This window comes from Rhamphochromis longiceps, linkage group LG23, assembly GCF_057381845.1.
Source record: "Rhamphochromis longiceps isolate RC_006_pf linkage group LG23, R_longiceps_female_GT1.1, whole genome shotgun sequence".
Lineage (NCBI taxonomy): Eukaryota > Metazoa > Chordata > Actinopteri > Cichliformes > Cichlidae > Rhamphochromis > Rhamphochromis longiceps.
This window is the reverse complement of record NC_140578.1, coordinates 19,050,140-19,071,244: the sequence shown is the minus strand read 5'-3', so window position 1 is coordinate 19,071,244 and position 21,105 is coordinate 19,050,140. Positions and strand designations below refer to the sequence as shown.

At 39.8% G+C, this 21,105-nt stretch overlaps 2 protein-coding genes across 2 annotated transcripts in view; both read right to left on the bottom strand.

The window, feature by feature from the left end:
* Positions 1–21,105, bottom strand: part of LOC146641742 (uncharacterized) — a 68,641-nt gene that overhangs the window by 3,971 nt on the left and 43,565 nt on the right. Inside the window, exons 5-12 of the mRNA XM_085397581.1 lie at positions 20,800–20,847; positions 20,191–20,254; positions 14,666–14,721; positions 12,924–13,138; positions 12,050–12,321; positions 8,929–9,042; positions 4,201–4,342; positions 3,061–3,150 (exon numbers count right to left, since the gene is read on the bottom strand). Coding sequence (XP_085253707.1) covers positions 3,061–3,150; positions 4,201–4,342; positions 8,929–9,042; positions 12,050–12,321; positions 12,924–13,138; positions 14,666–14,721; positions 20,191–20,254; positions 20,800–20,847 — 1,001 coding nt within the window. The remainder of the gene's footprint in view (positions 1–3,060; positions 3,151–4,200; positions 4,343–8,928; positions 9,043–12,049; positions 12,322–12,923; positions 13,139–14,665; positions 14,722–20,190; positions 20,255–20,799; positions 20,848–21,105) is intronic.
* LOC146641743 (uncharacterized) overlaps positions 1–21,105 on the bottom strand; it is a 142,461-nt gene that overhangs the window by 98,168 nt on the left and 23,188 nt on the right. The window lies entirely within an intron of this gene.

The following is a 21,105-nucleotide window of genomic DNA, read 5'->3' as shown; positions in this document are numbered from 1 at the left end:
GTTTGGAAGGTTACTTTTAAAATGTATTCCACTACAGATTACATAATACATGCCCCAAATGTATTTTGTAATGTATTCCATTACGTTACTCAATGAGAGTAACGTATTCTGAATACCTCAGATTACTTAATATATGATCGTGCTTTTACAACTACATGGATGTCCTATTATGTACTATTGGTTCAGACTTGAATTTCAAACACTGTACCTCATAAAATGTTATTTGACATAATCAAGGTCCACTGATCACTGAACACTGGCATGTTAATGATTATGAAACTAACCTCGCAGTCAGTTATAGTCAAATATAAAACTGTTTTCAGTGTGATGATCATAACAGATCACTACTGTCCACAGTTTTTTTTTAGATATTGATAATAAAAACTGCAATGTAGTCACTGTGTCCATCCTTTTATATTTAGAATTGATTGTAAATTGACTCATGGTAAATAAATATAAAAAATAGCAAACTATGATATAACTGGGATTTCAATGTTTTTAAAAAAGTTTAAAATAATGTAAATTAATCTGCTCTGCTATAGGATTTTATAAGTGTCAGTCAGCTGGTTCAGGTGTAGCAGGAGGAGAGTAGTCAGAGGGAAACCTGCAAACGAGCAGGTTTAGGTCACAGAGACTGTTACCGTGGTAACTGACTCACAGTTGACTCTCTTTATGGAGCACACCCAAAACTCTGGACATAACCGATCCTGTGAGTTTTATTTTGTATTATCTCAGCTGCAGACTCATATTTATTTAAGGATGAGAGAGTAGTGTGTGCAGCTGTTTCCTGTAGGCTGGGTGACAGGCACCTGCAGGCCTGGTGGGTGTGGGCCTGCTAGGGCGCTGGCCACACCTGAAGACCATGCCACACACCTGCCGCTGATCAGGCTCATCGGGGGAGCTATTTAAGAGTGTGATGGAGCTCCCACCGGTGTGGGATGATTGTGAGAGACTCCATGTCAGTGTCTTGAGAGCAAAGTCTAAGTTAGTGTATGCCCACAGTCTATTGTTTCCCCCCCAGGAGGAGCGTAGGAAGCCTGAGAGCAGCAATCACTGGGAGTGCAGACACACGGGAGCGGAGAACGTGAGGCAATTGGGAAGAAGACACGGCACGGGAATCAGGGAAGAGCACAGGGGTTTTTTTGTGTGAACTGTTTACATCACTGTAAATAAACTCACTGCTCATCATTAAGAATCCTGCATCTGGGTCCTCATTCCCCACTTCCCACGGTCTGCCACACAGACTTTGACACATGCAGCTTTGATATGATGTTAACAACTGCAGTGTATGTGTCGTGTCTTAAGATCAGACAAAAGTGCTTATAGAATGATAACATCGTTGGAAAATCGTTTACTGCAAAAAAGAAAAAAAAAGTATAAATCAATGAATATTGAATATTTATTGTTCGTCTTTTGCACTGAATTAAACTGGAACCTCATGATCTCATTTTTATGCATACTGCACTGTATATGGGAGAGATCACAAAGTTTACTTTGACTTTGAATAAAGTTGCATCTAAAAAACAAAACGACTTTAGATGCAACGGAAGAACTTTCAACCCTCGTACTCTCCCAGCAGGGGTCTTAGAAATCCTCGAGGAACGGTGATGTTACTGATTGGTCAGTAAGCATTGATTTTATATCTGCTGACTTCTTATTTGAAACCAAACCTGCTCCAGAGCTGGTTAGGCTCACAAAATGAGTTAACATGGATATTTACTAGTGATGTGACGTTCTGTATCGAGGCTTCGAAGCTTGTGTCGAGTAATTGAGGGAGCGTTCCCGCAATGCGCGTATCGAGGCTTGCTTCATTTATGGGAGGAGCTGAAAATGATGACGTCCGATGCCTCGCTGCCCGGCTGTACCACATGACTGGTTCATGAAGTGGTTCGAACTTTGCCGCGAGATATGACAGCGATATAAACCCCTCAGACTTCATTCAGAATGTGGGTGTTTGATGGAGAGTTGCGGTTAGTGAGAGTTTGGAGACAGTTTGGAGGTTTATGAGAGTGAGGAGAGAAAGTCAGGAGAGAATGGAGCCAGCTAAGAAGAGGAGGATGTCCTCCCCTGTGTGGGAACATTTTGATCTTATTCCTCCCAACAAGGTATGTAAATTTCTACAGAAGATGTATTTTCATAATACTGATGGTGCAATACAATTTATGTTAAGCTGTCTTGACTTTTGTACAAGGTGAAGTGTTTGCTATGTGCCAGGGAGCTGGGATATAACAACAACACCTCATCCATGCTTAGGCACTACAGAGCTTTGCATGAGAATAAGGGGAACATCGATTGTGGAGCAAGACCAGGTGAGCCATCAAATGCCATGATAATATAGCATGCAGTAATGTTACTAAATAATATAACAATATTATACAGCTGTAATAAGTTACGTGTGTGATATTTATATTTGTGCTTTGTCTTTATTGTCTTTCCTCAGGAGAACAATCTCAAATAGATGAAGACCTGGTTAGCATGGTGATTGAGGACTCCCAGCCATTTAGCATTGTGGAGGACAAAGGATTTATAAGATTTGTTAAATCATTAAATCCTAGCTATGTTCTCCCCACTAAAAAGGTCATAAAAAATTTTTACAGAATAAAATGTGAACAGGCAGGACTGAGGCTCAGTGTGTAGCTGTCCATACCTAGCTGTCCATACCAAAAGCACAACCACTGTCCACACCCCAACCACACCTCACCTCACAGTAAATGATCATTTCCATTTTAAGCATTTCCAAATAATCATTTTCCATACTGCCAGTATAAATATACACAGTGTACTGCTATTACTACAATATACATGTTTTACACACTCCTTTTGTTGTTGACATTTACAGGCTGTGTGCAAAAGGCCACACTCTTCAAATTCATGCCAACTAATATTTTTACGTCCAGTAGGTGTCCTACTAGAGCAAATGAAGCTTCAAGAAGCTTTGCGCTGGGGTGAACCAATTGGATGAAAAGCTTCAGTGCTTCATGAAGCTTCATCTGCCCATCACTAATATTTACCCTGATAAATTGCAAACTACTTCCATAGTACGGACAACCCCGAAGTTACCTGGATGAGGCAACATCCTGCTTTGCGGTACACTCTTCTGGTGAAGCGTCTGACAACTGCTACAGGAGACAGGTGGAGAAGGAGGCACAGCTGAAAGTGATTGAGACAGGTGAAGACAATTAGGGTGGGTCTGACAAGAAGAGTGAACAAACATTAGTAGGGGTGAGGGGAGGAAGACAGGACAAAAGACACACTGTGAAAAAGAGACAGATATTAAAGCATGTTGGTGTGGTCATTAGCACTGTTGTCTCACAGCCTGAATTTGTTTCCACTTGGCCGAGGCCTTTCGGTGTGAAGTTTGCATGTTTGCCCCATGTTTGTGTGGGTTCTCTCCGGGGACTCCAGCTTCTCCCAACGTCCAAAAGCGTAGTTAGTGAGGTTAGGTTAATTGGCGATTCTTGATTAAATGCAGAGTTGGCGAATAAACACATAGTGTAGTAAATAAGAAAAGCTCAGAGCATCAATGGATCTCTTAGTTACAGTGAAAACTAAAGGAGCTTTGTCAAAAATTAAAGTTTTAAGCCTATTCTTAAAAGTAGGGAGTCCAAACTGGGAACTGGTTCCACAGGACAGCAGATCTGTGATAACTGTGATGAACACTGTACACTCATATGTTTTGAAACTCATCATGTATAATTAATTAGACACCTGTGTCAAATTAAACCCTTTTAGGTAATGGTTTAATTATTGCTACATTAATACGTAATCTAAAACAAAAATCTGCCTCCTGGTTACAGCTCTGAATTGTCATGTCTTGGGGGTTTAATAAATTTGGCAAAATTCCTATCAATGAGAGCTTCTCTACTCCAAGTGTAATGGATGCTGTCTCCTGATATCACCAGGCTTTCCCTAGAAAGTTTCCCAGATCATTTTCTGGACACCACTAAGACAGCCATGGATTCAATATGTTACAGGTACCAGAGGAAACTACATTTCAATATTGTTTTGGCAACATTAACACTGATTTAGTATTAATTTTAGTTCAATTGGTGTAGCTGAGTGACCATCCTGCCACTCCAATCGCCCTGTCATTTCCATTTTTCATGAAGAGCTACAGAGAATACGAGGAGTCTTCTTTTTATTTCTATAGTATTGGACACTATGAGAGAAAATGATGTTGCTGCAGGATGAAGCCTTTACCTGCCATATCAATGTCATGCTCCCAGACTTCTTCATTGGTTTGATCTTGAACTGTTACAGTGACTTCTTCTGTGTTTACATTAAAACGGATCTCAAATGTTGCATAGTAGTTTGGTCCAAACTCCATGTCAAATTCAGCTTTCTGAAAACAAGAATCGAGGTCAATGCCTTTATCCATGGCACGTTTATTACAGTTTTTCTCAAATGTTAAAACACAAAAGCCAATCCTGTAACCCAAATGACCAGTAGTCTAAACACATTTACTAAATGTAGCCACCATATTCCAGTACCATAAACACATGTCACATGAAGACACAATTCACAAAACACAACCCTCTGTACTCATAAATCTAAACACATTTTTCCTTGCTAAAACACATGTTGCAAAACAACTCTGCTCATATCCTCAAATGAAAGCCCATGTGATGCAAAATGCTTGCCACAGTCACCAATCTTTGAACACAGGGAACACACCTGGTGTCATTCACTACACACAATGACTCAAAATTGAAGACACTTGTTGCTAATGCTGTACCCACATGTAAAAGCAAGTTCAGAGTGCACAGTATGCTGAAGGTTCCAAACAAACACAAGGGATGAAGGCAGAGTCAGGGGAAGAGGAATTTGATGCAGAGGAGGGAGAAGAGCTGGCCCTGGAAGAAGAGGAGCAGGCCAATGAGGAAGAGGAATTCAAACTAGAAAAATTTGCATTTCCTGCGAAAATGCAGTGTGGATGCTTTAAAGCTGAAGCTGTCTGCAAAAACTAGCTGAAAAAGCTGAAAAGTTGCAGAAATTGTAAAAACTTTGCAGAAGCAAAGGAACTTTGCTAAAATGGAATAACTTAGCAGAAAATAAATTTAAAAAACAAGAAGGAACAGCCAACAGATACACACAAACTCAAATATGTATACACAAATGCACAGAGAGAGAGACACACGGAGGGTCTATGCCAGTCAACCAGTCTGAATATATTCTATTTTTTTTCCAACAATGAGATGCTGCCCTAAAGAGGGTCTCTCTCTCTCTCATGCACACACACACACACACACACAAAGGGAGAGAGAAGCATGTTTTCAGTCAAGCAGCCTGGGAGCTGCTAAATTTGAATCCACAGAGGCTGTGTACATTTTCCCGCCAAAACAGGTGCACACACGCAGCACAGAGACAGGATTTTTGTAGTCTATTTCTCATAGTGAGGATTCCCCTCAAACAAATGACCATAATTTCCTAACTGTATTGGCCAGAACGGTCATTCTTACAACGTTTTGTTCAGAAGAGATGGGGGAATCGTCAAGTGTTGAAAATTTATCATTAAAATATGAATTTTTAGAGATATATGATATCGATGACTTGTTGGCTTAGAAGCCACGAAGGCCCCGATATGCAAATTTGAATGCCTCAGCCCACATATATGATTGGCTGGGAAGCCGTGCAGGCCCTGATATGTAAATTTGAATGCCTTAGTCCTCACAGAGGATTGGCTGCCTGGGGACCTGGCAGAAATATATAGAAATACTATGATTAAGCATAAATACTACATTTAGCAGAAATACTACATTAAGCACAAATCCTATAATAAGCAGAAATACTATATTAAGCAATATAAATATCCTATAAAAATCCTATAAAAACCAAAAATACTGTACTATGATTTGGTAGAAACACTATAATTAATCAGAAATACTATATTTAGCACAAATCTTATAAAACAGCAGAAATGCTATGATTTAGCGCAATAGTAATAACTTAAACAGAAAAATTGGAAAAGCAAAATGGACAGCTGAAAAAATGCGGAACATCCTAAGGGTCCCTCAAATATACTTGTTGAATGAAAAAAATCGGCAAAAAATATATATAACAGCCACACAATCACAAATATGGACACATATGGAAACACACATGCACAGAGAGACACACACACAAGATCCAAATCAGTCAACCAGTCTAAATATATTGAATTTGAATCTTACAATGAGATCATCCCATAAAAAGGCTCTCTCTCTCTCTCTCTCTCTCTGTCTCACACACACACACACACTCACTCACTCACTCACACACACACACACACACACACACACACACACACACACACACACACACACACACACACACACACACACACGGAGAGAGAAGCAAGTTTCTAGCTCAGTCAAGCAGCCTGGGAGCTGCTGAATTTGAATCCACCAATCAGAGAGGCTGTGTACTTTTTCCCGCCAAAACAGGTGCACGCAGCACAGAGAGACACAGGATTATTGCACAGTCTATTTCTCATAGTGATGACTCCCCTCAAACAAATGACCATAATTTCCTAACCGTGGGGGCTAGAACGGTCATTCTTACACCGTTTTGTTCAGAAGAGATGGGGGAATCTTAAAGTGTTAACAATTTATCATTAAAATATGAATTATTAAAGATATTTGACTGGTAATGCACCATAACTGAGTAGAGCAAAGCAAAAAATGCCTTGACCTGCCCTCAAACAACGCTTTGTAACTCTAAATCTATTTGGAGCATCGATATCATTCTTTCACCATAAGAGACAGCAGGATTTGGTGAACAGTCATGGAAATTTTCAGGTCTCTGTGGAAATCCAACAAAAAGTTATGATGAGAGAAAAAAGTGGTTCATTTCCAGAGTTTGAAATCTGAAGAAATCTGAGCGAAGGACGAATTTGCTACCCTCAAACAAGTCTAACTCATTTCAGAACGGTAATAGGTGAGAAAGAAATTCTTGAATTGTGAGTGTTAGGAGTGTCTGAAGATATACTGGGACAAGCCTCATGTCTTAACTTTGTTTTGTTAAGGAGATATGACGATTCGAATATGCCTCTCATTACAGAAATCAAGCGGTGATTTTGAACAAACTCTCCATTGACTTTCTATGGAGAGTTTTCCGACTTTGTGTTGGTCTGAGGAGATTTGCAAACATTCTATAAGTCCCACAACAATGATGGTGACATTTCCTGAAAGCCAGCAAAAATACCTAAGTTTTGATGTATAATTTGTGGAAGTTGAGTGAAAATTGAGCAAGTAGCAAGAAGTTGTTCGGACATGAAGAGAAGACTGCAAAACCTTCAGTGGCACACTGGAAGCCAAGAGCATAGCAACCATAACAACGCATGTATTTTGTGAAAAATCACAATTTTGCAACTGAAAACTTTAAGAGGCATAAAAGTAAAACGGTAAAAGATTTGAAAAAGCTGATTTATACCTGAATAGCCCAATAATTTGAGAACATTTTAAAGTTTGAATGGTTGCTCTATGTGAAAATATGAGGAAGTAGTTAAGTTTCAAAAACAAGCAAATTTTAGCAGAATTGCAGAAGTTTCCCATTCATTTCAAATTAAAGGAAAAAAGCTTAATATTTTAAAAAGTATAATAGTGAAAAATACCAAAAGACATAGCCGTCATTAGCAGAAATAGCAGAATAGTTTAAAATTTGAACGGTGAAAATAGCACAAAAATTGTGGAAGTAGATCCACGGCGAAAAGTGTACGGAAACATCAAGAAGGAACTCAATAGTGTGGATGCTTAAAGCATCCACACAATGAGAGGAGGAAGAGGAGCGACCAATGAGGAAGAGGAGAAGGCCAACATGGGAGAGGAGAAGGTCCAGGAGGGAGAGCAAGACAACCTCGCACCATCATTACGGACGAGATGCGAGCAACAGCTCAGCGACATGATGCTGCACAGTGATTGTGGTGTGTGTGTGGTGTGAATAACGTAAATAAAAAAACTTCAAACCCTGTTCATGTTTTCAAGATTACTGTTGTGTGCAATAGATTCTGTTTTAGCATTGAATTGTGTTACAGTAGTGTACGTACATGCAGGATTTTCTATAGATTTATACTACTCATATGAAACTCACAAATCTAAATGCCTAATCCTCTGCAGAGATCTACGACGATCCGTTACTGTATAGTTTCTAAAATATGCATTGGCAGTTATGAAACAAAGAACCTTCTCACAAATTGAGCATTGTGTTTTCAATTGTTTTGCTGTAGTGTGTAATGCTGTGTATAGTGTTTACAGTTTTGACAGCTTCGAGCTGCTCTCTTGGTGTGGGAGTTTGAGTTTTGCAGTGGGAAGGTGTGGTTGTGTTTATGTAGCTTTAGAGAAGGGTGTTGTGTTTGGACATTGGGGGACCTGGTGGTAACGTTTGTGACATGTGTTTTAGCATTTGAGAAAAACTGTAAGCTTTAGCAAGGTTACCATTCACAGTGGATCACCAGGGGCCTCTATTTCAGTCATGGTTCCTACTCAGTATATGCGTGTCCATTTTGAACGGGTGACAGTTCTACATGATCCCTTACTCTGTTTGTGGGTTAATTAACTGATAGGCCAGTAAAATGTCTTCTAGTACTTGCATCAAATTTAGCTTAACACTAGAAAATGACTTTCATTCAGCATATCAGTCTACAGCAAAACTGTTTTGGAGTTTAAGGATGTCAGATTTTTTTCAAACAAAGGAGTTTGACTCTTCTTGATGGTTGATATATTTTGTCATGTTTAGCAGCTCAACCTACAAAGCTTTATGTTTTATTGCTAAAGAGAGAATTCAGTGTTCTCTTATTTCTCTTTCTGTATCAGATGAGTATGAAAAACAAAGCTATTAAAATGCCTCCCATCTCTGTTTATATTTGAATTCAACATCCTCCAGGAAGAACTGGTATCCTGTTCTCTACAGTAGTACAGGTAGCACTAGTCATTTTTCTTGTACAATATTTACCTTGGGTTGGATTTTCCTGGCTGTTGGACAGAGAACAGTGTAAGTCTCATTTTTGATGAGTTTACAGTTGGAAGGCACCGGGATGTAAACAGAGTGTGGATGCTGTGCTTTCACCTTAAGGAGACACCAGAACATTTTATTTAGAGGCTTAATTTTCAGTAGAGGCCAAGTGACACATCAGAAATCAGATCACTTTCAACCTCACAAGAATAAAAGAACAAAAATAAAATATTTTTAATGTTTAAATGATTCCATTTGAAAGTTTCTGAGCTCTAATACACAACCATAACCTTTGAAAATAAACAGCTCTGTGAGTGTGCTCAGCGATATAACTGGAAAGAATTGTCTCTTTCTTTATTTACTGACCTACGGATGCTCAGATTCCCCAAATTATTTCCTCACCATTTTGTAATGTTTTTTTGTTTTTTTTTAATTTCATGTTAAACTATGGGGGAAGGTGGAGACACCAGGTTGCATCCTCTGTCAGAAGAGAGGAACCTTGGAGCACATTCTAAGCTGCTGTCCAAAAGCCCTGTGCAAAGGGAGATCCCAGCAGAGGGCCATCAAATTGGCCACCAACGCAGCAGAAGCGGCATCGAGGTGGTTGTGGATCAAAAGAAGAGAGGCGTGGCATGTAGGGTAGAGCTACCTGGACACAAGCTGGGGCTTGATCAACCCTAGCTGGGTCACCTGGGAGAAGGGGCCTGATTGTTGAAAGACCCGGAACCACTTATGAACCCAGGTTACATCACTGATGTTACCGATGTAATACAAAACTGAAAATTAAACAATTTTCAGTTTTGTATTTCATTACAATTTTACATCTCATAAGTGTGTATACATACAAAGTACATTTTAGTGATTAGTATAAATACTAAATAGAGTTTAGTACAAAATTTTGAAATGCACAAACATCTCAACCATTCCGTTGAGTATGGCGTTATTTTGTGCCTCTATTCTGAGCGCATGTAAATAATTTTTGCAAATACAAATGTTACATTTTGAGAAGAAAATTATTTTGAGCAAAGGAAAGTTTAATTTGAGTGAACAAAATTCTTTGCTGCGTACAAGAAATGTATTTCAGTGTTTGCTATCAAACATATACACACACAGCCCCTTTCGGTCAGTTTTTGCTCTTGCTCAGATCTCTGCTCTGTGTGCTCACAGTCATCTGCAGACTTGCTCTCAGTGTGTCGCTCCCGCTCTCAACATCTCTGCTCCCTGCACGCACAACTCTTTCTGTACATTGTTATAAATATGCCACAAAACCAACCAATCACAGACTTGGATGCAAAAATTGATTGGCTGTTTTGGTTGTAGCTAAATCCATTTTTGGTTAGTATGATTAATTATTTTTTTTTAAATATATAATTTTTAGGACCATTGTTGGTTTAATTCTCCACTGGATTTAGCTACACTTTGGACAGTGTTCCTGGAATGCAGTAGCTAGCGAGCTGATTGGAGACCAAAACAGCAAATCAGAATTGTTGCATCCAAGTCTGTGACTGCACGAGAGGGACTGTTATTGTATGTGTTATGGACAGTGTTGGTCAAGTTACTTGAAAAAGTAATCAGTAACTAATTACTGATTACTTCCCCAAAAAAGTAATCCCGTTACTTTACTGATTAATTATTTTCAAAAGTAATTAATTACTTAGTTACTTAGTTACTTTTTAAAAACACGATTTACAACCTGAAGAGGTGATAAAGCGATAGATCTTTCAGCCCAATTCTACTTTTTCTACATAATCCATCATACAAAATGTAATCAAATGGAAAAGTCTCTTTTTTTTTTAAACTTGTTTTATCAGTTTTAATCTTTTAACTTTATGCATCAAGCAAAAATTTAATTATATGCAACATTCTCTGACTTGAATAAATTAGTTTAACATTTAAACCTATTTTCTGCACATTCCAGCACATAAAATAAAATATTTTTTGTGTTTACACTCAGTCTTTCAAATAGATGCAAGTAAAACACAGCAGAACATAAATAAAGTCAAAGACTCAGCGGTCATAGCAGGACTATGGTAGGCGGAGGTTTACCCTGGTGCAGGTGTGCCACGGTCAGTTGAAGAATCTGCGACTTTCTCTGTGAGTTTCCCATTACGTCGTTGCGCACTCGGTGCTTGCTTGGAAGTTTAGGGGGGTTTTTTTCGCTGTAAAAAGAAGTTTTCTTCCCACGCACGATGGACACTAATGTTTTTGTCACTTTTTATGGAATCAAACTCAAAGTAAGGTCAGTACTTCCACGCTTTAAACGCTGCACGCTCATACTCTCTCCCACAATCGATATGTGATCCATTGTTGATCTGCACACAGCTGTTGTCACTAACGGCGCCCTCGCTTACGTCACTGTCGTGAGACATTCTCGCAAAAAAAATCACGGTTTTAGTAACGCAGTAACGCAGCGTTACTACGGGAAAGTAACGGTAATGTAATTACCGTTTTTGCAATAGTAATCCCTTACTTTACTCGTTAATTGAAAAAAGTAATCAGATTACAGTACTGCCCATCTCTGGTTATGGATAATAGCAAACACTGAAATACATTTCTTGCACGCAGCAATAATTTCCTCCTCAAAATTCTAAATTTGTACTTGCAAAAATAATTTGTGTGTGCTCATAAGAGGTACAAAAATAATGCCATAGTCAGGGGCTTCCATTCAATTCAAATATTTGCTTGAAGAACGCTCTCCTAGTGGATGCCAATTGTAACATCACAATCTCAAGGTATACTGGAGTAGCTCCCAAAATCATCATGTATGAAAAAGAGTCTGAAGACAAATGAAATGTGAACATGTGAACAGCATAAAACAAAGTGCAGCTGAACACAGAAAGATGCGTGATACTCGTCATCTCCAGCTGGTGTTTGGGGTTTTGCTCAGCCATCTAACATAATGAAAGCTTAGCTGTGTTCAACTTCCTTCATACACCTCAGGGAAAAAAAGAAAGTAAATGGACTGATTTTTATATCTCACTTTTAACTTGACACACAAAGCACTTTATACACCTAACCTCATTCATACCCATTAATAAAAGCACTTTTGTTTTGACATTATATTTTGCTTGCACTAAAAGTATTGAAAGCGATGAAGATATAGCATTTGATCCAACTTTACCTCGTGCAGAGGGACGTTGCATGGCAGGAGAAAAACATCAAGGTTTTGTGTCTGTGCTCCCATCGGTGTTGCTCTGACAAACAGTAAAACTTGGCCCTTAACTGGATTCTTTATGGTCAAAAACCTCTTTATGAAATCCCAGATAAGCCCAAAGGCAGAGAGGTGGGAGACTTCTACAATCACATGAGTATCTGTGATCTTCAGTGGCTGTAGGACGCTAAATCCATCATCGGAGAAGTTGATGACAGACAGCAAGTCATCAGAGAGCACAGCTGTGAAAACAGAGACAGTTTTTGTCACTTGTTCAAATCTAATTCTGAGGAAATGGCTAAGCACAACTGTCTATAATTTGAACAATAATTGGCTTTATGTGTTGCTAGGTTAGATTTTTTTCTCAGTTGGATAATTTTATTCTACAAAAAATACAAACCCAGATCTCCAGTACGGAGCCCCGCAAGCGACACTGGAGGGAAAAAAAAATGAAGATGAACTCGCAAAGGTTTTGCCCTTGCGGGGTTCCATACTCTAGAGCTACAAAACATCTCAAATGTTTAGACATTTTACTGTTTCATGAAAAAGATTGGCTCATTTTCAATTTGATGGCAACGGCACATGTCAAAAGGTTTGGAAAAGTACGTGGTTCTTAAAAAGAAACAGCTGGAGCACCATGTAGTTAACCAGGTTAACTGACAACAGGTCAGTATTAAAAGAGCTTCTTAAAGAGACCGAGTTTTTAAATTGTGGATCAATTTCAGAATAAGCACTGCTGTAATAGTGTTTTGTTGTTTTTCTGTTCCCAAGTCTGCAACCATGACCTTTGAAAATAAAAGCTCTTCAGAGTGGAACTTTGCAGTCAGTACAGTAATTTGTTCACCTTCATCTGTTTCACAATGTGGGAAGTGGAGTTGACGAATTGCATCCTCACAGCCCTTTATCTCAAACAGCGGCCCTGCTGCCATCTTTCCAGTTGATTGGAGGATACTCTGATCCCACTGGATAATCCTGTACAGAACTTCCACCTCCTGAGTCATGTCAAACACCAGTCCAGTCAGAGAACACTGGAAGAGACCCAAACCAGGACACTTGAATCTGTGGGAAAAAAGAAATGAAGAAAGAAGAGAGAAATAGATGCATGGAAGTAAAATACTGTAGCACACAGTCAGTAGATGTTCTATCTACTGTTGCTGCACTGGCTATTTGAATAAATCAGTGCAACTTTAGAGGTTTAGACATTTCTAGATATTAGTGCTGGGCAGCATTTACATTTTTTAAAGAGTGATTAATCTCATGATTCTTTGTGATTAACTGCATTGTCAAAGCAACATTCAATAATGAATTCAAAAGTAGTATATTATGAACTTATTATACCGTATTTTCTGGAATATAATGTGCACTTGAAATGCTTAAATTTTCACAAAACTCAACAGTGCAGCTTGTAATCCGGTGCGCCTTATGTATGAATTCTGGTTGTGCTTACTGACCTCGAATCGATTTTATGTGGTACACAGCGCTCAAAAATCTGTCAAAAAATGTTTTAATTAAGACTTTGGTAAGCTACGAAGCTGCACTGCTTGATGGATTGTCGGCGCATTACAGCTACTGTAGTCAGGAGCCTTGCGGAGCAATCTGGGTCCAATAATCCATCCGCTTCACGTCCCAAAGTCAAATCAACACTGCGGCGTCACTGAGAGTTAAAAACTGTCCAAATTCTTTCATCCTTAATAAAATGATCAGTGTTGCTGCTTTACTGTCCTGAAGCAGTGCAGCTGTGCACCATTGTTGCACAGCTGTCTCAAGCCCAGGAATATCAGCTTGTCACAGTGTAATCATGCCTTCAATATTTGAGATATGATGCTCAAGAACACACTAACTGGCCTCACACTAACACAGGTTAGCAGAAGATCTGGCATAGACTCATTGAGAGCACTGGTCTTATATGCAGGCAAGCCATTTGCCAACAGGTGCAGATGGTGATTGGAATGAGCCTAATCAGCCTGCAGTTTGTAGATAACCACTTCGCTATGGCGAATGTTAGCTTGTCCTGCTGTCTTGCTATACTGCTCCCACATGCTGCATCTAACATAGTCTTTCGAAAACTCCCGCAACTGCTTGTTTGGGTGGGTGGTTTTCTGGCATCAATAGTGTGTAAAGCATTAAAGTGATATTTCAGGTTTGAAGCACTCCGGTGATAAGAAAACTCAAAATTGCAGTGTTTACAAATGCTGTCTACAACACTGCTGTCTGGAACAGTTTTAGAATAAAAAAGGTCAGTGTAAAAGAGCTGTATCTTTTTTCTGGCTACTACTCCTTTCACCACCTTTTACTTCTCATTAATTGAGCATTTTAAAAATAAATTTTATACTCTAAAGGTGTTTTACACAGCATCTCATGGGACTGGTCATGAATCCCTCATTAAAAAAAGCAGAGAACCACCAGCAGATAACTGTGGGGTCCGGAGAGACTACTTCACCATTTGGACACAAGCTGAGACCTGATGAGCTCCAGCAGTGTCATATAGCATGAAAGTAGTATTTCTAAGTATTGTACTTAATTTGGAAGACTATTACTTGTAGCTGTCAAAATAATGTGATAGAAATTTTTATGCAGAATGATTACCTGTAGGAAATGTTTCCAGATTCAGTTTCCACTTCAGGTTCAAAGATGGATGTAAGCTGGAACATAAAATCCCAATAAAATACACTGAAGTTTTGGTGGTAATGTACCAAAACATGGAAAATTTCAAAGTGTGTGCGGTCTTGGATTCAGAACAATAAAAATTCTGAAACCAAGATTTGAAGATTCACTCTGTTGCAGCAGATATTTAAGCAATTTGATTTAAGGTACCTGCTGAGTCCTGAAATCTTTTTGGACCATCAGCCCAGAGTAGTTTCGATTTTTTCTCCTCACAATGGCCTTTAAGTTACCTAATATAAGAATATGAAGAACCTATTATCATATATTCACTAGAATTCGCTCACTAAAGTTAAAGCATATTTGGGATCTAAATTGGATCAATATTTTGATACCAGGTTCATTGTTTGATCACAATTGTTTCAGGGTCAGAATAATTTTCTGTATAGTCATATAGCTGTGCCAGTGCCTGAGGGGATGCTGAAGTGGACTGTAGCAGAGAAATGTGATTTATTCATTTACCTGTATAGTTCTTGATCGTGCACCCTTCTCATGAATATTTCAGAGTTGCAAGTATGGAGATTGTAGTGTGATATGGACTTTAGGGTGTTTTTGTTCTCCTCATGGTAATTAATCACGACACTTTCCTATGTGTAATTTGGCCCAATTTCTTGTAGTGTAGACTTTTAATAGTCTTTACCAGTTTATTATGACCTCCATGTGATGTTTATATTAGGTGCATAACTAGTGGCTAGCTTAATTACTTTGTGGAGGCGCGTGAACACCATGTCTATCCTGCTATTGACCTGTGTGGCCACTAGATGGCTCTATTGGATTATATTTGAATAGAGCAAGCCCATAATGCAGGTATGTCAAACTCATTTCACACCATGGGCAGCATACAAGCGACTTTGACATTAATTGGGCCAGACCAGTGAAACGACATGAGAAGCGTGTAAAATTCTAGAAAGAGTTCTGGTAATTAGTGATGGTAAATTCGATTCTTTTTACTGAATCGAGTTTGAATGAGTCACTCACCAAAGTGAATCGGGTTTTTTTGAGTCATTTGAGTCACTGAGTCAGTTGACCAGAGAGTGCAAAAAATGTACATTTTCACACAAACTTAATTTGTTTCTCTTTTCATGTAAATCCTACTCCTAAGATGAGTGATTGAAAAAGAAGAACTATTTTTATAGAGCAAAAAAGAAAAAAAAGATTTCTAAAGGGAACATTTATTTTATTTATTTTAATTTTATTTTATTAGTATTTTCCTCAAATGTGTCAAATATATATTTTCTCATCTAAATGTCCACTGAGCTGTGAGCCAGGGGGTCAGTAATGCTCCTTAACACTGGTTGCCAAACAACAAGAAGAAGCTGTGAGCCAGGAGGGAGGGGGTGAGTGAGTCCTGAGTGATTCGCTTACACTACGATTCAGCACAGGAAAGGAGGGGGTGAGTAACTCAAATGTGCTGTTAGCATGTTAGCAGAGCTAACTGCTACTGTGAACCGACGAGCTATTGTCTTGATGTGAGCTTCTACTCAGGGTTTTTTCTTCCAGTTCAGGGCAGAAATGTTTTTGTTAAGTAACTGGCTGTAGTTTTTTCCACACAATTTTAATTATAAGCTAGATATATTTGTACTAATGAAATTAGTTTGCTAACAGCAACAGGGATGAGTCAGTGAGTCAGTTGGGCTTGTGAATCATGATTCACTTGTCAGTAAAGTGATTCTCGAGTATCGAACGATTCGTTCATGATTCGCACATCACTAGTGGTAATTCATTGCCAGATTAAACAATATAAGTTTTCATTATTTCAAAGAAAGAAAAAATACACAGCAAACAGTAAAGAAATCGGGAACTTTCTCTCATTTTGTTTTGTTTTTTTATCGATGACTTTATTACTTTGGTGTAGTATGAATGAGGGAGCTTCTGTATTAGTAGGAAAAGTTGTAAAACAAGGCCCTACAAATAAGTTGGATTTTGATTTGAAAAGACAAAACACCGCGTCACAGACCCAGGACCATGACACTTAGAGCCTTTTGTGGGCTAATTTTGGATCCTTGGCCTTATGTTGGACAACTCTGCCTTAATGTCTATAAAGCTGGAGCAATTTGCTTCAGACAAACTGTTTGGAATAACACTGATTTACGAACTGTTAACAGTTGTTTAACTAACTTAGGATGTTACTGTCATGGTCCTGAGTCTGTCGACTCAGTGTTTTGTGTTTCTTTATGCTTTTGTTTATTCTGAGTATGTATTCTGTTATGATTTGCAATTTGTTAGGGTTTTGTTCTGTGTCTGTGACTGTGACAGACTGTGTTCCGTCTGTCTATGGTGTCACACTGTCTGCTTGTGAATCTGTCTGTTTAGTTCAGTGTCGTGTCTGGTTCTCTGTGTCTGAGTTTCCTGTTTTATTCTGAAGGTCCCCATCTCATGTGAGTGTGTTCAATTTATGTTTCCCCTGTGTGTTGCCCTCCTGTCTCTCATCCCCTGATTACCGGTGTGTGTATTTAAGCCCTGTGTGTTGTCCTGCCTGTTGTTGGTTCGTCTATGTTCCATGGTGTTCAGTTCCTCCGTCTGCGGCGCTCTGCCCTGCACCCTGTTTCTTATGCTCTCAGGTTTGTCATTTAGTTTTCCCAGTTTAGGTTTCTCCAGTCGTTTGTCATTCCTCACTGCCACTTCTGTAAATAAACGTCACTCTCATCACCAGTCAACTGCCTGCATTTTGGGTCCTTTTCCTCCTTCACCACAGGGCTCACCCCGGCAGCCGTGACGGTTATATTCATATGTACTTGTCATGCTCCTGAATCAGGCAACCCATTGTTTATGTTTTTTTTTTTTTTTTTTTTTTTTTTTTTAAGAATTAATATTCTGTAATATTCTTTAGTTGAGTATTCCTTATGGTTCTGTGTCCCGGCTTTCGCTGTGTCCACGTCCCATGTGCAGTCTGTTGTGTCTCGTGCAGGTTTAGTTCTGTCCCCGTGTTTATTCTTCTGTTTCCCCGTCATGTCTTTGTTTTGTTCAGCCAGTCCACATCTCAATCTGTATCTCTGTTTTTGTTTTTTTGTATAGTCCTTTGTCGTGTGTTCAGTGTATTCAATTTTGCTTCCCCTTTGTCTCGTTGTCAGATTAGTCGCAGCTGTGTTCCCCCCTGTTCCATAGCCTCTAGTTAATTCCACTTGTGTATTTTAGTCCTTCCCCTCTTTCTTGGTGTGTCCCCCACAGTAGCTGTGTTCTTGTCTAGTTCTAGGTTCTCCAGTCATGTAATGTCAAGTCTCGTTGAGTTGTTAATTGAGTGTTACTAAAGGACAAGATCAGAGAGGCTAAGGACAATTACAGGAGGAAGCTGGAGTGGAAACTCCAGCAGAACAGCATGAGAGAGGTGTGGAGGGGCATGAAGACCATCACTGGATTCAGGCCAACCAACAGCAGGGGAGCTGAGGGAGGTGAGAATAGAGCCGACGAGTTGAATCTGTTTTTCAATAGATTCGACACCACAGTGTCTGCTCACACCCCCACAACCTCACCTGTAGTCAGCCTGGAATCCAGAGCCACACCACTGTGCCAGCCTCTCTCTTCACATGTTGCCTCCTGTGAGATTCCTGACACCCCTCCCCCACCCATCACCTTCACTCAATACCAGGTTGAGATGCAAATGAGGAGACTTCACTCAGGCAAGTCTGCTGGACCAGACGGAGTGAGTCCCCTTGTCCTCAAGACCTGTGCCCCCCAGCTGTGTGGAGTCTTTCATAAACTGTTTATGCTGAGTCTGAGTCTGCAGAGGGAAGACATCATGCCTCGTCCCTGTATCAAAGACGCCTCGTCCCAGTGGCCCCCAGGATTACAGGCCCGTGGCACTGACCTCCCACATCATGAAGACCCTGGAAAGGCTCATCCTGGACCAGCTGCGACCCATAGTAAGACCACATCTGGATCCCCTTCAGTTCGCTTATCAGCCTCGTCTCGGAACAGAGGACGCCATCATCTACCTGCTCAATCGTGTCTACACCCATCTGGACCAGCCGGCGAGCACTGTGAGGGTCATGTTTTTTGACTTTTCCAGTGCTTTCAACACCATCAGGCCGACCCTCCTGGGTGATAAGTTAGCAGCGATGCAGGTGGATGCTTCTCTGGTGTCCTGGATTGTTGATTACCTGACAGGAAGACCACAATATGTACGTCTCCCACAGTGTGTGTCTGACAAGGTGATTAGCAACACAGGGGCACCACAGGGGACTGTCCTCTCCCCCTTCCTCTTCACCCTCTACACCACAGACTTCAGCCACTGCACAGAGACCTGCCATCTTCAGAAGTTTTCTGATGACTCTGCGGTGGTTGGATGCATCAGCAGGGATGATGAGACAGAGTACCGGGCTGTGGTCGACTCCTTTGTCACGTGGTGTGAGCAGAATCATCTGCAGCTCAACGTGGCAAAGACCAAGGAACTGATCGTGGACTTCAGGAAGACCAGGAAACACTTGACCCCTGTTTCAATCCAGGGGGTCAGTGTTGACATTGTGGAGGACTATAAATACCTTGGAGTACACATTGACAATAAACTGGACTGGGCTAAAAACACCACAGCACTTTACAGGAAGGGCCAGAGTCGTCTCTATTTTTTGAGGCGACTGAGGTCCTTCAACATCTGCCAGAAAATGCTGAGGATTTTCTATGAGTCTGTGGTGGCCAGTGCGATCCTCTATGCTTTTGCATGCTGGGGGAGCAGGCTGAGGGTCGCAGATGCCAACAGACTTAATAAACTAATCCGTAAGGCCAGCAATGTTGTGGGGATGGAGCTGGACTCCCTCAAGGTGGTGTCGGAGAGGTGGATGCTGTCCAAGATAAAGACAATGTTGGATAACACCTCCCATCCACTCCATGACATGCTGGTCAGTCACAGGAGCTCGTTCAGTGAGAGACTGAGATTACCGAAAAGCACCACTGAACGACACAGGAAATCTTTCCTGCCTGTGGCCATCTCCCTGTACAACGCATCCACTTAACACACTGTTTGCTGCTACAACTACACATGTTTCTTTTCCAACTATTTATTTATAAGTGACTTATGTATGTATGTATGTATATATATGTATATATTGTACTATTCTTAGTTAGCGTATTGTCTGTCTTGTCTTAATGTTGGTTTAAAATGGAGCACTGTAACAAAAAATAATTTCCCCCAGGGATCAATAAAGTATTCTGATTCTGATTCTGATTCTGATTTGTCGAGTTCAAGATCATTAGCCTTAGTTTGTCTTTGTTTCTTTCATTAAGTATTGGTGTATTTTATTCTTAGTTTGTCCTATTTTAGTAGAATCCTCTGTTCGGATCCAACCCCTGCCTGCCACACAGCTCACCATGACAGTATATTATATTTCATAAAAACTCACATTCCTATGTATGCTATTGTTATGGTACTGTACAAATGCTGGAATATTAATTAATTAGATTGCATTGCCGTCTACATGCATTATAGCTAAGGTGTGTAGGTGTGTGTGTCCTCTTACCTCTCCTCTCCTCTCTGGGGGAATACTGGAGCGCTGTGTGACTAAGCTAAGCCTTTCTGTATGGCTGTCATCAAGAAGACACACACAAAAGGTCCATTAAGATTAGAGACGCCCTGTAGTGCTGCTATGTTTTTTGCGACAATAAACATCATGGCTGACATCAAACATTAATCACTGCCATCCAATCCTAACCAGAAAACTTGTTTGACAGTACAAGAAGAAACAACAGAAATACAGACAAACAGGAGTAAAAACATCAGTATAGTGACAGCTCATGTTTTTACTACTTTCATGCTCTCATGGTTATTTAATATGTTATGTTACTTATTATTTTATGTTAATGCTATAGCTTTGGAAACATCGCACTTAGAGCATATTTGTAGCTTTCATATTATTTGGATTGATCATTTTTAAACATAATGAATCTGCTTGTGTGTATCTCACTGCTGACAGACACCATCCTGCTGCTGAAGTTTGCTGGTGACACAGCAGTGGTGGTTCATCACATTAGTGGTTTTATAGATGAAATGCGAGATTTTAAACTTGGACTAACAACAGTCTGGAGAAAAACATTTTGTTCTTATTTCATTTCACATTGGTTTAAATTACCTTGTGCCAATTGATCCATGTAGTGAATCTCTGGTTTGGCCCCCCCTGCTAAAAATAAACACAATAAATAATCTTTACAACAAAGTAAAACAGCTGACATCCGTGATCATTACAAAGTACTAACACAGACTAGAATACTTTTTACATCATACATGCTTCCCTGATCTCATATATTATTAGAAAACACTGCATTGCACTTCCATTGGTCCCCAGTTATACAGAAATCCATTAGTTAAACTGCAAGTATGTCTTAAAGACAAATAACTGAATTTAATTTAATTTCCTTCTCGTAAATGTTATCTAAAT